Source organism: Xenopus laevis, chromosome 6S (genome assembly GCF_017654675.1).
Source record: "Xenopus laevis strain J_2021 chromosome 6S, Xenopus_laevis_v10.1, whole genome shotgun sequence".
Classification (NCBI taxonomy): Eukaryota; Metazoa; Chordata; class Amphibia; order Anura; family Pipidae; genus Xenopus; species Xenopus laevis.
The window spans coordinates 80,832,741-80,848,284 of NC_054382.1; the positions used below are offsets into that span (position 1 = coordinate 80,832,741).

General features: G+C 39.9%; 1 protein-coding gene across 1 annotated transcript; it reads left to right on the forward strand.

Moving 5' to 3' along the window:
* The first annotated feature begins 5,498 nt into the window (after positions 1-5,498).
* On the forward strand, positions 5,499-15,143 carry e2f3.S (E2F transcription factor 3 S homeolog). Its single transcript, NM_001088517.2, has 7 exons — positions 5,499-6,097; positions 8,212-8,323; positions 9,964-10,183; positions 12,279-12,437; positions 13,215-13,329; positions 13,702-13,843; positions 14,349-15,143. The coding sequence occupies exons 1-7, from the start codon at positions 5,813-5,815 to the stop codon at positions 14,603-14,605; spliced, it is 1,290 nt and encodes a 429-aa protein (NP_001081986.1). The 5' UTR covers positions 5,499-5,812; the 3' UTR covers positions 14,606-15,143.
* Positions 15,144-15,544: the final 401 nt, after the last annotated feature.

Genomic DNA, 15,544 nt, shown 5'->3' on the forward strand with positions numbered 1-15,544 from the left:
CTTGATACACAATCCCAAAACCCTCTGTCATACGTTACAGCATGGGACAAGGATCTTAACACTATTCTAGATAAAGAAACCTGGGACAAGATATGGGAAACTACAGTGTTCTAGACATGTTTCACTACTGGAAACTGTATATAAAGTTCTCACACGCTGGTATATAGTCCCTTCTCATTTGCACAAGATAAACCCCCAATTTAGTCAAGACTGTTTTAGACTATGTGGTCAAATGGGCACCATGATGCATATCTGGTGGGACTGCCCAAACATCCAAAGGTTTTGGACCAGGATTTATACAATTTTATTCTCGGTTACACAAGTCAACCTTAGGAAAGATCCTTTAAACGTTCTACTGAATAAAAGGATATCTAACATTAATACCTATACAAGAATTCTGATAAATTTTATGTTTTTGGCAGCGAAAATCACAATACCTAAACACTGGAAATCACCCTTTGTTCCTATTTCCCATTTTAAAGACAAAATGAACTGGATAATGGTTAATGAAAGGTTAACCAGTATACTTACAGATAAATATGAGAAATTCAAAGAAATATAGGAACCATGGTATCGATAATCTTTCCCGAATACAGGAACCCCTTCACCCTTCCCCTAATTGTTTTATAATGACTATATAGTCATATATGTTTTGCTATACCCTCTATTTTTCATAGTTCAAGAATAGCTAATATTAACAGGTTGTATCACAGGTAAGTCGTACAACTGTGAGCCCACAGAAGTATTTTCTATTATAGTATACAAGGGACCTCGTAGAAAACATCTTAAAACAAGCAATGCTCAATACTAATTCAAGAAACACATCATGCCGTTGAAAGTTCTTTTTATCTATTTACTTCACTTTCTTTCTCTTTCTTTAATCGGCCCTCACTAGTCCGAGATAGGACCCGTTCTATCTTTACCTCTCCTTCTCTTTTCCCAATTTCCTTTTCTAAGCAAACATATGACGATTTTACGTGAATGTAACGAATGCTTATCTCTTTTAATTGTTAAAACTCAAATAAAAACTATTGAAAGGAAAAAACATCGAAATTCGAATTCAAAAAGACCAACTGAAATGAAGGCGGTTTTTTTGATGAATAGGTCCGTTTTTGATCGAACAGGTCCTTATCGTACGAATCAAAGGAATAGCGCATTAGATCAAATTAAATTCAAAGTTTTTCCCCAAAAAAACCCAGATTTTTCAAAGTCCACCAATTGACTCCACATAGGTTCTAGGAGGTCCCCCATAGGCTAAAATAACAATTTGGCAGGTTTTAGATGGCGAATGGTCGAAGTTGAATTTCTAAAGGGACAGTACATGAAAAAAAATTGATATTCGAATATTCAAATTTTTTTCAAATCCAAATTGAATTTGGACTTTTCCCTAGTCGAGGTACACAAAAAAATAGCTCAAAATTCAATTTTTTTTCATTCAAAATTTCACCTCGACCTTTGATAAATCTGTTCCCATCTGTGAATATGTTATTTTGTTTAAAAAAAAAAAAAAAAGATAACCATCTGTGCTGCTATATTTGCAAGTGTATTATTTGTATAACACTGTGAATTAAAAAGGCAAGCATTTGGTTGTCACTTGCTCAGCTAGTGTACCATCCTCCAGTGCAACATAAAAATCAGCTTTCTGTGATAAAAGAGGTAAATTAGTATTAAACTGGGCTGGTAACGCTCCCCTGTGCTTATTCAGAAAGGACGAAACAGGAAGGATTCATAACTACTGGAAGCAATTCAGGAAGTTATTTTTTTTATGTTATTTGCTTAGCGGTGGGAATACTGAGGTTAATGGCCTTTAACAGTTGCCTCACAGGGAAGCAAAAACAAAATGATGTATTTGATAACTACCTGCTCTGCTTCTAAACTGGAGAAATAGTTTACAGACACATAATTCCTTAACAACACATTTTACCCTTTATACAGCTTGCCTGGACAACGTTCAGCTATGGACAGTTGCCATAGTCGACTGAACAAAAAGAAACAAATAGTATGAAGAGAATAAATTGAAGGTGTTTTATAAGACCAATATATTCAAAAAGTATATGATTTATTTATCAAACAGAATTCTTCAAAACTGTCCGGCCAGGAAACACAGTGAATAAATAATCAATAAAAATACATAAAAACAGTTATTAAGTTATTCCAGGTGGGTAATCACTAGTTTGAATTTAAATAATACAGTATTTGCTCCTTGGTTGTGATAGATGCTTGCCCCAATTGTGAAATAGCACAGAAGACTGTGAGTTGAAGTTCTTTAGAAAAAAAAAAAGTTAAAAGTTATTTTAAATTTGGAGTGTGAGTTATAGTTCTCCCATACAGTAAAGCAGTATCTGGTACAAGGTACTTCTCTTAGTGGATTAACAAGCTAATTTGTATAAGACTGTAGGTGAAAAGCAGGTTTCCAAGAGGATTTGTTGGGGCGTCCCCCGCTCCCTCCTTTTTTCAAGCTGTAAATACCCCCCAAAATAATTGGATTGATGTCACCAGATCTTGCGTTCCGGTTTTTCCTTAAAAGCATAGCTGGGCATTGATTTTTAGTGGTAACCGGCCTGTTCACGCTTTCTCCACTTTGCAGGTACCTTTTTTCCCGAAGATCCAAGATGGCACTTCGTTCACTTCAGCGCGTGAGTTCCACTGCGGATTGCAATTCTCTTAATCTTTTCACGATTTCCATTTTTTTACCGATTTTCATGGTCTTCGCGATTTAGCAGTTCACGAAGTACCAGCAAACTGCCGATTTTCATGATTTTTCCGGTGAGGATCTGGTGATTTCAATCCAATTATTTTTGGGGGCATTTACAGCTGGAAAAAGGAGGGAATGGGGGACGCCCCAACAAATCCTCTTGGAAACCTGCTTTTCACCTACAGCCTTGTACAAATTAGTTTGTTAATGCACTAAGAGAAGTACCTTGTACCAGACACCGCTTTACCGTATGGGAGAACTATAACTCCAAATTTAAAATAACTTCAACTCGCAGTCTTCTGTGCTTTTTCACAACTGGGGTGAGCATCTATCACAACCAAGGAGCAGATACTGTATTATTTGAATTCAAATGAGTGATTACCCACCTGGAATAACTTAATAATTGTTTTTATGTATTTTTATTGATTATTTATTCACTGTGTTTCCTGGCCGGACAGTTTTTAAGAATTCTGTTTGATAAATAAATCATATACTTTTTGAATATATTGGTCTTATAATACACCTTCAATTTATTCTCTTGATTTTGTATTATCCTCAATAGGACCTTGAGGATTGAGGGTGTTTTTTCACCAGTAAGAAAGTTTTCCCTTAATGCCACAATACCTCAAATTAAAATATTGTGAAGGCCTAGTTTTGCAAAGTCTACATTCCATAGATTATATAGTGAATAAAGTACCCCCTCTTGTAAAATATAAGGATATTATAAGTTACCAAGGAGTTTCATGACCATATAAAAACACGAGGCCGAAGGCCGAGTGTTTTTATACAGGTCATGGAACTCCGAGGTAACTTCTAATATCCTCATATTTTACAACTGGGGGTACTTTATTTATTATAATACACAAATTTCAGTGAGTCATGTGACAGAAATGACATCAGAACTAACTGTTTATAACTGATGACATCAGAACTCACCGTTTATAAGGATATAATTTACAGGATATTCATGGCTTTTGTGTATTATATCTACATTATGAGCAACAAAAAACTGCTGTATTGTTGGTTGAGTCTAATCCACCAAACGGTTCAAAGCAATACACAGAGAAATTAACACATGTTCATAAAATTCAAAATTGAATATAAAAAAATCTGTTTGCTCTTTTGAGAAATGGATTTCAGTGCAGAATTCTGCTTGAGCAGAACTATTAACTGAAAAAAACATGTTTTCCGATGACAGGATCCCTTTAACCAAAAACAGAGTTACATAATCAAATCATTTGCCCTACACGTTTCAGTGTTCAACAGGGGCATAAAATCCAAAAATAAACAAGCAAAAAAAAAAATAAACAAACCAGCAAAAAAAGGCTTGTTTATTTTTGCACGTTATGCCCCTGATGAAGACCGGTTTACAGTCGAAACTTGTAGAGCAAAGGATTTGATTATGTAACTCTGTTTTGGTTAATAAAACATTTATGTGTGCTACCATTATTTTTCATTTTTGAGCATATACAAAGTAGAGACTTTAATGGGCAGTGAATGGCAAAAGATTTGATTATTTAACTGTTTTTGGTTAATAAAACTTTTAAATAGAGTGGGCTATCCATTTTTGAGCCCTTACCATTATTGACTGTACTGTTGGTAGGGATGCACCAAATCCAGCAGGTTCGGACTGAGAATTAAAATAGGCCCTGGCATTTCAGGTACACAGAGGACCAGACAGCCCCCACCAGCCCACAAAATACTGACTTTCTATGGCAACTTACAGCAGCCCCTCTGGCATTTGCCAGAACCCACAGATTGCCAGTCCGGGCCAGGAATCCAGGATTCACTTCGGGATTCGGCCTTTTTCAGCAGGATTTGGATTCAGCCAGATCTTTCTGCGGGGCTGAATCAGAATTTGGAGTGGGGAGGGAAAACGTGTGACTTTTTGTCACAAAACACGGAAATAAAAACATGATTTCCCCTTCCCACCCCTAATTTGCATATGTTCGGTATTCAGCCGAATCTTTCGTGAAGGATTCTGCCGAATCCAAACGAGTGCATTCAGTGCATCCCTAATTGTTAGTTGACAAGATCTTTGCAGAAAAGGGACATAAGCCCAATAAACAAGAAAACCTCTGCTAGCAAATACGAACAACTTGTTAATTACATGAATACCAACCTACCTAAATCATAACCATAAATCATTTTCTCCCCCAGTTCCACTTGTCACTGCAACCCCATGAGTCAGATTGTAAGCTCTACAGGTCATGTTACCTCATTCCACGTCATTACTCTCTCTCTCTATCGGCCATATTGTTTGTGTTCTCCCAAATACATTGCACAGCTACAAAAATGCTGGATTATAAACAAACTGTACTAATAATAGGGGGAGGGGAGGCAAACACATTATAACGTTACATAAAAGTTTGCCATCATCTTGTGTTTGTAACAATCGCAATACTTTCTTAATGGATACTAAGAAACGCTGCTTTTCAGGCATGTCCGTTACAACAAAGCCAGCTCATCTCTTTAATTCAGATTTACATCATACTCGCTGCATAGTAGCAAAGTTTGCTCTCCCTGTAAACAAGTCTAAACGGCCTGCGAACTTGTGACGCTCGCAGCATTGGTTTAGGGAATTCCCGCCCTCTGTGTGTTCTGTATTTCGTCACTGAAGGCACACTGACACGCGGTCGGATATGACAGCCAATAGCAGACGGGCACAATCGGCCGCGCGGCGTTCTGAATTCGAGCCCAGCATGCACCAATCAGAGCAAGCCAGTCAGAGTCAGGCGGGGATATGCAAATCCAGTTTGAAAAATACGGCGGGAAATCTGAGTTTCGCGGGAGGACCTTCGCGCGTAAACCGCATCCCTTCATTCATTGTCAGCTTCCTGGAGCCATTTTTCAGCCGCGGCAGTGGCGGGGCGGTCGAGCCGGGGCCCTATCACTCTCAGCCGCACAATCCATCTCCATCTGCCTCCCCCGGTGCTTGATACCCCTTCAGTGAGCCTTTCCTATGCATCCTGGGCTTCTCCTCTAACCGCATCCCCGGCTATTTCCAGCGCTAAGGCCCAGACCCGGACGAATTAAGGGGATCGGAAGGAGGGAGAGCGATTCCGGCCCGGGGACAGGAGCAGCGCTGGAGGACAGCGGGGGACACTAGTCGGAAAGATGAGAAAAGGATTCCAGGGTGGCCACGAGAAGCTGCTTCTTCCAGGGCTGCAGGGCACGGACAAGGGTTCCGGTCTGGCGGGGGGGTTCATCGCCGGGGGAGGCGGTGCGAGTGTCGTTGGCGCAGGGGGCGGCGGATACGTTCAGATTATCTCTTCCCCCGGTCCCCCGCTGCATCACCACGGACTGTGTATCACAGAACAAGCGGCCAGTTTCATCTATTCCACCCCTCACGGACCCGCTGCCAGAGCCGGCCAACTGCAGCCAGTTCTGGGGCGCCCACCGGTAATAGCACTTTCTGCTGTACTACAACTCCCAGCATCCCCCCACAACCTCAGCAGTTATATTCAGCCACCGGCGAGGTGCAGGTTCCACATTCCTCAAGCCCACACCATAAGTTTTTACGCGGGGAATGAGGGAACCCCCCAATCTGCAGCTGTTGAACTGCAAGAGAGCGAGAGTTCAGTAGCAGCTGTGTAGGCGCAAGGAAATTGGCGTTCCCTACCCCCAGCAGTGTTTAAACATTCCTACAGCTCAACTGCAAGTCTCAATGGCGCCCCGTTTTGGGTGCATTGTGGGAAATGTAGCTGAGGCGCTGGGTGGCAGTAGGTTTGGACAACCAAATGCAAACTAGTTCTGTTGCTCTGGGTAGGGCAGTGTGTTCATGACATTGTATGTATAGAAATGGTGATACAAGGTGTGGGGGAAGTGTTTCCTGTTGCACCGCACCTGTAATGGGTGCTGATAGGACTCAGGACTCCGTGCCTACTCACTTGCTGTGTGGGCTTCCTGCTGCTTCAGGCCTGAGTCTTTGTAGCCGCCCCGGATGGAGATGGGAGAGAGGGGGCAGGGGAAAGGTCACCTGGGTATTTGCAGTTTTTGCATCTGTCACGAATGGGGGGAGGAGGGGATTTATTACAAGGGGGGGTTGGCTTTTGCAGCTTTGCTTGAGATCTTAATTGTAGAATCCAGTTTAGTGTGTCAAAATGGAGGGGCATACATCATGCAGGGACAGACTTCTTGTCCTTATAGTATGTCATTACCCACAGACCCTGTACATCAGTGGAAATAGTCGAGGGGCAACTCATGTTTTACACTGGTGTTTTATATAATATCTAAGGATCTTGTTTTTAATACTTATTGAGTTGTTATAGGGTAGAACAGTGGCCTCCTTACAGGGAAAGGGTTATGTTTGCTGGTGGGTTTTTACTAACCATTGACTTCAGCTCCCGAGGCCCTGCTTCTCTCCCTCCCCCAAAACAGCTTCCTGCCAGCCAAGAGCTGTGTCACAAGTTGCTTTTTTTTTTTTTGCTTTCTCCTCCCCTCCCAGGCTGCCAATAACTCTTATCATACAGGTACATAAAATGACTAGCTATAATTCCACTAAGGAATTCATCCATGCCGGGCTGGTCTATACAGGATCTATGCACAACCACATATCCAAAATATCAAACAGCACTACCATATCCCACAGACTCCTCTATTTGCTTGTGTATGGGGCCTACCAACTGGTCTGGTAGAAAAAACATAAGATTTGATGACCCTCAATATAAAATTAATTTGGTGGTTCTAATTACAGAAAAGCCTAGGTCCCACACATTCCAGATAGTATGTCCCATAACTGAACCCCCTGAGCAGAGCTAATTCTGCCATGCTGCACTTTGCGAGTTCTAGACTTACGTTCAGGGTTAGGTATGGGTTAAGGGTAGGAAGCAGTCTGCTAGTTCTTATAGTAAAGAAAATAGCTTGTGCTGAGCTACAGTTGTGTCCCATGTGATCCTAGAATCATGAACATTGCAAATGTAGGCACTGACCATCCTTTTAACTGCATGGCTTAGTTGACTGGATTAGTGTAGTTCAATTTCTTGCTCAATCATACTGTTATTGGGCTTAGCAGTTGGATGAAGTTTGTTTGAGCTTTTTTTATTAGCTTTATACATAAAATTTCTACTGGATTGCCAAAGGAATATTTACACTTAAGGTGGCCATAGACACACAGATCCTATCGTACGAATCGAGGATTCGTACGATTTTCGGATTGTGTGTGGCGTGTGCCGACATCAGATTACCCCTAATATAGCCATGCTCATTAATGGCATATTGGGGAAAGATCTGCTCGTTTGGCAATGTTGCCAAACGAGCGGATCTTTGCGTCTATTGCCACCCTTACACTTCTTGGGGTGACCAATGTGTTTTAACTTTTTCTCGGTGTGCATAATAATCCCTTAGAACAGACAAATGGTCTGTACAATGAACTTGTATTAACGGCAAATGAGAGGGTTAGATTCACGGTGAGATTTAATTCTTGACCGCGAAGCGGAGGACTTTCTAGAGACACAACAGGTAGTGATCTTTGCATTTTTGTATGGTCAATTAAAACGGTTAACCTTTGTTTTCAGGCAAAGAGACGACTGGAACTTGGTGATGGAAGCCATCAGTATCTCTCCGATGTGCTAAAGACACCCAAAGGCAAAGGAAGAGCAGCCACACACTGTCCCGATAGCCCCAAAAGTAAGTGACCGAACTGATTTGATAAGAGTGCTTTGGTAAATTGATTCTAATTTTATGCACTAGTATGACCATAATTAATCTGCAAAGAGCAATCAATGCTTGCCTTATTATACCATTTTGTAGAAAGTCAAATTACATTAAAGGGATACTGTCATGGGGAAAAAACATTTTTTTCAAAATGAATCAGTTAATAGTGCTGCTCCAGCAGAATTCTGCACTGAAATCCATTTCTCAAAAGAGCAAACAGATTTTTTTATATTCAATTTTGAAATCTGACATGGGGCTAGACATTTTGTCAATTTCCCAGCTGCCCCTGGTCATGTGACTTGTGCCTACACTTTAGGAGAGAAATGCTTTCTGGCAGGCTGCTGTTTTATGGGTTTTTACTATTGAGTGTTGTTCTTAGATCTACCAGACAGCTGTTAACTTGTGTTAGGGAGCTGCTATCTGGCTACCTTCCCATTGTTCTGTTTGGCTGCTGGGGGGGAAAAGGGAGGGGGGGGGGGTGATATCACTCCAACTTGCAGTAAAGAGTGATTGAAGTTTATCAGCGCACAAGTCACATGACTTGGGGCAGCTGGGAAATTGACAATGTCTAGCCCCATGTCAGATTTCAAAATTGAAAATAAAAAAATCTGTTTGCTCTTTTGAGAAATGGATTTCAGTGCAGAATTCTGCTGGAGCAGCCCTATTAACTGATTTATTTTGAAAAAAATGTGTTTTCCCATGACAGTATGCCTTTAAGAATATTTCTGGCAATGGTTATGGGGGAAACGAAGTATTTGCATACTATGAATGAAGGCTGCTACTATGTCTCGGATGTTTAGTAGGACATGGGTTGGTAAGGAATCATTTACTGATTTGTTGCCTGAACAGCTATGGATGTAACCTTAAACTCATGTTCCCTCTTAATAAACTCATTAACTTCTGAAATCACGTAAAATGCTTAATGCCAATATATTCGTAATTGAAAATTAAAGGAGTGGTTCACCTTTAAGTTAACTTAATGCTATAGAATGGCTAATTTGGCAGCTTTTACATGAGCTGTTTTTTTTATTTGCCACCGTCTAACTCTTTCCAGCTTTCGGATGGTGGATCACTGACCCCATCTACAAAACAAATGCTCTGGAAGACTTCAAATGTTGTTGCTTCATATTACTCCACTCTGCTGGCCCTCTCCTATTCTAGTCTCCTTCAAATTGATGTATGGTCGCTAAGGTAATTTGGGCCTAGCAACTAGATTGCTGAAACCGGTGAGCCTCTGAATAAATATAACTCGCCACAAATAATTAAAACCAAATTCTTAGAATATTACTATCTTGCTAAAAGTTAATTTAAATGTGAGCAACTACTAAAAGTTGATTTAAAGGTTAACATCCTCTTTTAAGGTTGCATCCTTTGTGTTGCATGACATTTTTACACACGTTTTGCAAGAGCCGTATGGAAGTTTACTGCAGCTACATGTGTAGCCTGGCATCAAAAATATGAGAATTTCCAGAATTTTCTCTCATAATGGTGCTCTGTTTAAAGCTGTATGTTGTCATGGCAATACAGCTAAACATGTTAATGGGCGCAACTTGGCTTTTCTTATTATGCTTCTGATTTTGTCATACTTTTATTTACCACATTCTTATGTTTAGCTCCAAAGTCTCCCTTGGAAAAAACCCGGTATGACACCTCCCTTGGACTCCTGACAAAAAAGTTTATTCAGCTGCTCAGCCAATCTTCTGATGGTGTTGTGGATTTAAATAAAGCTGCTGAAGTCCTGAAGGTTCAGAAGAGAAGAATTTATGATATTACAAATGTACTAGAAGGCATTCACCTCATTAAAAAGAAATCGAAGAATAACATACAGTGGATGTAAGTATTTTCATCCTGTTTCTTGACTTGGCAATGAAAAGGGGAAACCCTCTTCAAGGCTAATTACACAAGAGGCTGTTTCTGTTTCTTTGTGGGCCGCTGTTTTACAGAAGCACCTGAAACTGTTCCTCAAAGACTTGCATTGGATTTTTTTTCTTTTTTTGAGGCATTTTCAGTACAATTCAATGGGAATAGACTAAACGTACGCTGATAAAATTGCACTAAACAAAGTAGCACTTAAGTTATATATCTGAATGTATAGGGTTCTGCTGATGACTAGAATTAACAAATGTACTGTGGGTATGTTTGAAATTGAAATCTGCTGATGTACCATGTGGCCAGCACATAGAAAAAAGAGCTTCAAGTTTTTTTAGCCCTATCTGCCTACAGGCCAATAACTTTCAGTATACCAGATTGGTCCGTTTATGGGTACCTTAAAGAAAGACAATACCCTCAAACAATGTAGGTCTCTATAAAAAAATATATTGCATAAAACGGTTCATGTATATGAATAACCCGTTTTCATAAAAGTATACTTTTAGTAGTATGTGCCATTGGCTAAAAATAGGAAGTTGCAGGAACTAAGGGCCTCCCTGGAATCATGATTCACGGTGCACACAAACCAAAGACAACATGCCTTATATTCCCACACTACTGTTAGTTGGAGCTCCATTATTTTTGGCCAGTTTATCTGAAAAAGCACAGAGAATATCCTAAAATGGTGACTTCATTGTGCTTGCTTGGGTTTTCCCTTGGGTTAGCTGGATAAGTTTTATGCTTATTTAGCCCAAAAGCTGAATGGCTATGGATTTACTTGGGAATTTACTGAAGCCTGTTAACTATGGGTAAACCAGGACCCCTTGCATGTGCCAATGAGAGGCCTTAGGAGACCAATAATTTTCAATAGACCATTTTTAAACGGTGCTATGACTGATCATTTATATGCCTAAATCCGTTTACACATAAGTGTTCTGACATGTCTGTCTCTTCATAATAAATTCAATCTATTCCTGGCCTGTACACTCATGCTGAGTACCCGCTACAGAATTGTTTGGGACTTAATTTATGTGGTGCTGAACAGCATCATAATTGTTTGTAATTTCACTTGATAATCCACAATTTTATTGCGATTGTGTAACTGGATAAAGGCTGCAGTCTATCAATCCTGAGCATTAAAGGGAAAAATACACTTTGACATGATTTCATTTCATTGGTTAATTTAAAAAAAAAAACTACCTGAAGTTTCAGAAATATAAATTTGATCGCAGGGATAACTCTCACCCAAGGGTAACCACTCCCTCACTTGTTCCATTGTGAAGTGATAGATTCTAGGGCAGTGGCTCACAAGTGAAACCTTGGATGTTGCACCCAGTGGCCTCAAACCAGGTGCTTCTTTTTGCATTCCAAGCTTGGATGCAAGCTTTTTTTTTTTTGCATAATTATGTTGCTCTCCGACTTTTTCATTTTACCCCCCCCCCCCCCCCGGGGAAATGCCCCATGCTCCATACTCACCCCTCGCTGCAGAGTTGCACGCATCCATCTTCCGCAATCTCTGTAAGCTGACCGTGAAGTTTCGCAAATGCGCAGTTGTCGCAAACTGCTCCAACTGTGCACGCGCAGAAATACCGATCTCAGTCGGCTTGCAGAGATCGCGGAAGATGGATTAGTGCATCTCCGCTGGAAGAATCTGCGGCGAAGGGTAAGAATGGAGTATGGGCATTTGCCCTGGGTTGTTGTTAGCCTGGAGGGAGGGGGGTCTACCTGCGGTGGGGGGATACGGGGATTTTTCAGAACAGGTTGAATTCTCATTTAAAATCCCGCTGCTTCTCATAGTGAGCATGCACAGATTCTTTGGAAAGCAGAAACCGAGAATCCATCACTTCGCAATGGAGAGAGAACTGACTTTTGAGGCTTTCTTTCCATCTGTAAAGTCGGATATGTCTGTGGGGCAAATTACATTTCTGGAGGTGCATAAACTGAAGCTTGTGGAAAAGGGAGTAGGGCATATTTTGTTAATCCTTTAATTGTTGTACTTGCACAGTTCAAACTGTTTTTACCTGATAAGTAACACACCATTTTCCCCATCTATCTACAGGGGCTGCAGTTTGCCTGATGATGGAGGCAACTTGGCAAAATCTCAGGAACTTTCTAAGGAACTCTCGGAACTTGCTCAAGAGGAGAATAAACTGGATGAGTTGATAAAAAACTGTACTCTAGATCTAAAACACTTAACGGAAAATGCAGAGAATCAGAGATATCCTTTTTATACATGTGGTGTTTTTTTTTGGAGTAATACATGTGGAGCCGTTGGATTAACCATTGCATTGACAGCAGTCAATTAGTGTACATTGGTCAGTATTTTTAATTGGATATATTTGTATCTTTAGGTGGCAAACATTTTATTTGATGGAATAGATACTAAGTTGTCAGTCAGGTCTCTGCTACGGATGGTCACGTGCAACGGATCATTTTTTTTTTTTAATATATATTCCATGTGTGTGAACAGCTACCTTTCTATACTATAGTGACACTATCCATTGAGCCACATTAACATTCTTTTGTTTATAAAGACTGGTCAGATTTGTATTTGGGCAGTAACCAATAGCAACCATCAGTGATTTTTTTTTTTTTTTTTAGCAAGGAGTACCAGGATGGCATACATCTGGTTGCCCTTGGTAGCTGCCTTGGTGCAAATTTGCCCAGTGTTTATAAATGGGCCCCCAATTGTGTTAACTTAAGTAAAGTGCTACTTGTTATGGATAACCCCAACTGGGTCCAGTACATGTGTGGCTAAGTCAGGCAGAGATCCACTATGCCAAATGAGAATCATGTATGACCAAATTAATAACTACTCTGAATTACTTCAAACGACTGCACAACTGTATGGCTTTGGCTGAAAACAGGTGGTGGCAGTTGCTGCAAATATACCATACCTCATTGCAATCTACCCAGTCTTTTACATAATGTTTTGTTTCATACCATTGACATTCATTTTAATCTTCCTGATATTTTTGCCTTAACTTAAAATTACATTAGCTTATGTAACATATCAAGATATACGCAAAATCAGCGGCCTTAAGGAACAAACTGTCATTGTGATAAGAGCCCCTCCAGAAACGAGACTTGAGGTGCCTGATCCAGTTGAGGTAACCAATAAAATTTGTTAATATTTAGCCGTATTTTTTTTTTTTTTTTGATTCATCATACTTAAGGGGAAAAAGGGGACATGTTTAGTTCAACACAAGATTTTTGTGATTAGGTTAACGTTACATCAAGCTTAACAGCAAAAACTGGGTAACATCCCTCATAATGGACTCCTAACTAAACAAAGGACTAGAGTGAGTTGTGTACTGGGAATCTTAACAAAACTGGGTAACATCCCTCATAATGGACTGCTAACTAAACAAAGGACTAGAGTAAGTTGTGTACTGGGAATCTTAACTATCTACCTCACAAATTCTATTTCTAGTTCTAACTTCTGAATGTACCGTATTGTCTCATACCCTTTTGTGCTTCAGAGTTTGCAGATACATTTGTCCAGCAGCCAAGGAGCAATTGAGGTGTATCTGTGTCCTGAAGAGAATGAATCCAGCAGCCCAGTAAAGCAATGTAATCAAGATCACAATGGAAATGTATCCAAACCTAAACCACACACCAAAGGTACAAAGTGGTTTTCACAATTTTTTGTACACCATTTCCTTAGAGGTACCGAATCTTTGTGTAAACTAGTCAGCCCATAATGAACTGAATGTGTTTGTTCTTTCATCTTTTCTTAATCTGCCAATGCAATATGCATAACCCTAAAATGTTGAACAGCAGATAACTACAGTGTGAAAGCATTTTACTTTGGGATTATGCTGTACATGCCCAAGTTGACTGCCATAGTAGTTTAAATCCAAAATTGGCAAACCAACTGGGCATGTATGGCATTTTAGGAATGGGCAACCCATAATGCAATTATTTAACTTGTTAAATATACTATATTTGAAGTGCCTACTTTGCTCTAGCAAAAGCAAAGGTTGTACAAAGTCTTATCCAGGATAAATTTATAGTACAGAATATGTATTCATTGTATAGATGGAGAGATCTGTAAATAGAAATGGTTGTGCTTGAAACCTCACCTTTTTTTTTTTTTTTCCCCCCCCCCCCAATTCCCTCCTATCAGATTCTCTGTCACCTAACATGGAAAATGTGAATGGCTCCGTGGAAGGGATATCCCCTTTAACCTCTCCAACCAACCTCCTTCAGCAAACAGAAGATCAAATATCTTTAAATTTGGATGCCCCTTTTGTAAACTTGCTTCCTCCATCAATGCAGGAAGATTACCTATTAAGTCTTGGTGACGAGGAGGGCATAAGTGATCTATTTGATGCTTATGAGCTAGAAAAGCTGCCATCTTTGGATGACTTTATGTGCAGTTGATTGTCACACTAATTAATCCATTTTACTTGAACACCGTATGATGAACTAGTCTGCTTTTTTCCCTCCCATTCTCTGTTTGCAAATGATCCGGAATGTCTTGCTAATAACCACACCACCACCTCTCCTGAGCCATCCCAATGAGCCATCTAGAAGAATTGAGTATTTGCTGCTTCATCAAGGCTATGCAAGATTTAGGGGGTGACTCTTTAGGGTCTACCAAGGCCTTAACATTCAACAGCTCTTGCTGAATTTTCAGGTCTCCCAGTGAATCTTAATGACATTGCACTCAGCCTGTGCCTTGGTACCTTATGGCTTTGCCCCTCCCCAATAAATGCCAGTCGTTTGGGAGAGTTGTGGGTTTTTGTTTTTTAATATTGCCTACTGCATTATTTATCAAATGTTTTCAGCTGTTTTACAAAATGAATTTTATTGAAAGACGGATGCAAATAAGGTTCCAGTTCCTTCATGAATTGTGCTTAGCTGTACTAAAGTGCCTGCCAGTTGTTTTTTGTAACTAGAATTAAATTTGATGTACTCCAGTTTTTACAGTGCTTTAATACACAAGATCATAAACCGTTCATATTCCATTTTGTTCAGGGCGGGTATGCTGCAGAAATTATTAGTAAGCATTTTCCCCACTAACCACTTTAGATCTTCCTTAGGTTTCAGCCTTGTAAGGTAATGTACAGACAGTTGCTTAATTCTCATTTTGCTGGTTGTAAAGTCTCTACTTGTAATGTTGAATGCTATTTTTTTTTTTTTTTTTTTTTTTGCAGCATGTTCTGCATTAAATGCAGGTAAAACCAAACCTGCACTTTTATAGCATTTGACTTGGGTATTGCTTTAATGCAGTTTTGCATTCAGCTATTCGAACATTTCTGTTGATAAGTAGTGGTGGATGTGAATTTAGATTGCAGAGTAAAATATCTAGGTTTCCTG

What these genes read in the sequence shown, in the direction of transcription:
- e2f3.S (NM_001088517.2), top strand. Translation starts at nt 5,813, where the DNA reads ATGAGAAAAGGATTCCAGGGTGGCCACGAGAAGCTGCTTCTTCCAGGG. An exon ending in AGGTGCCTGATCCAGTTGAG is followed by an intron (nt 13,330 to 13,701) that starts GTAACCAATAAA and finishes TTTGTGCTTCAG; the next exon opens with AGTTTGCAGATACATTTGTC. An exon ending in ACCTAAACCACACACCAAAG is followed by an intron (nt 13,844 to 14,348) that starts GTACAAAGTGGT and finishes CCCTCCTATCAG; the next exon opens with ATTCTCTGTCACCTAACATG.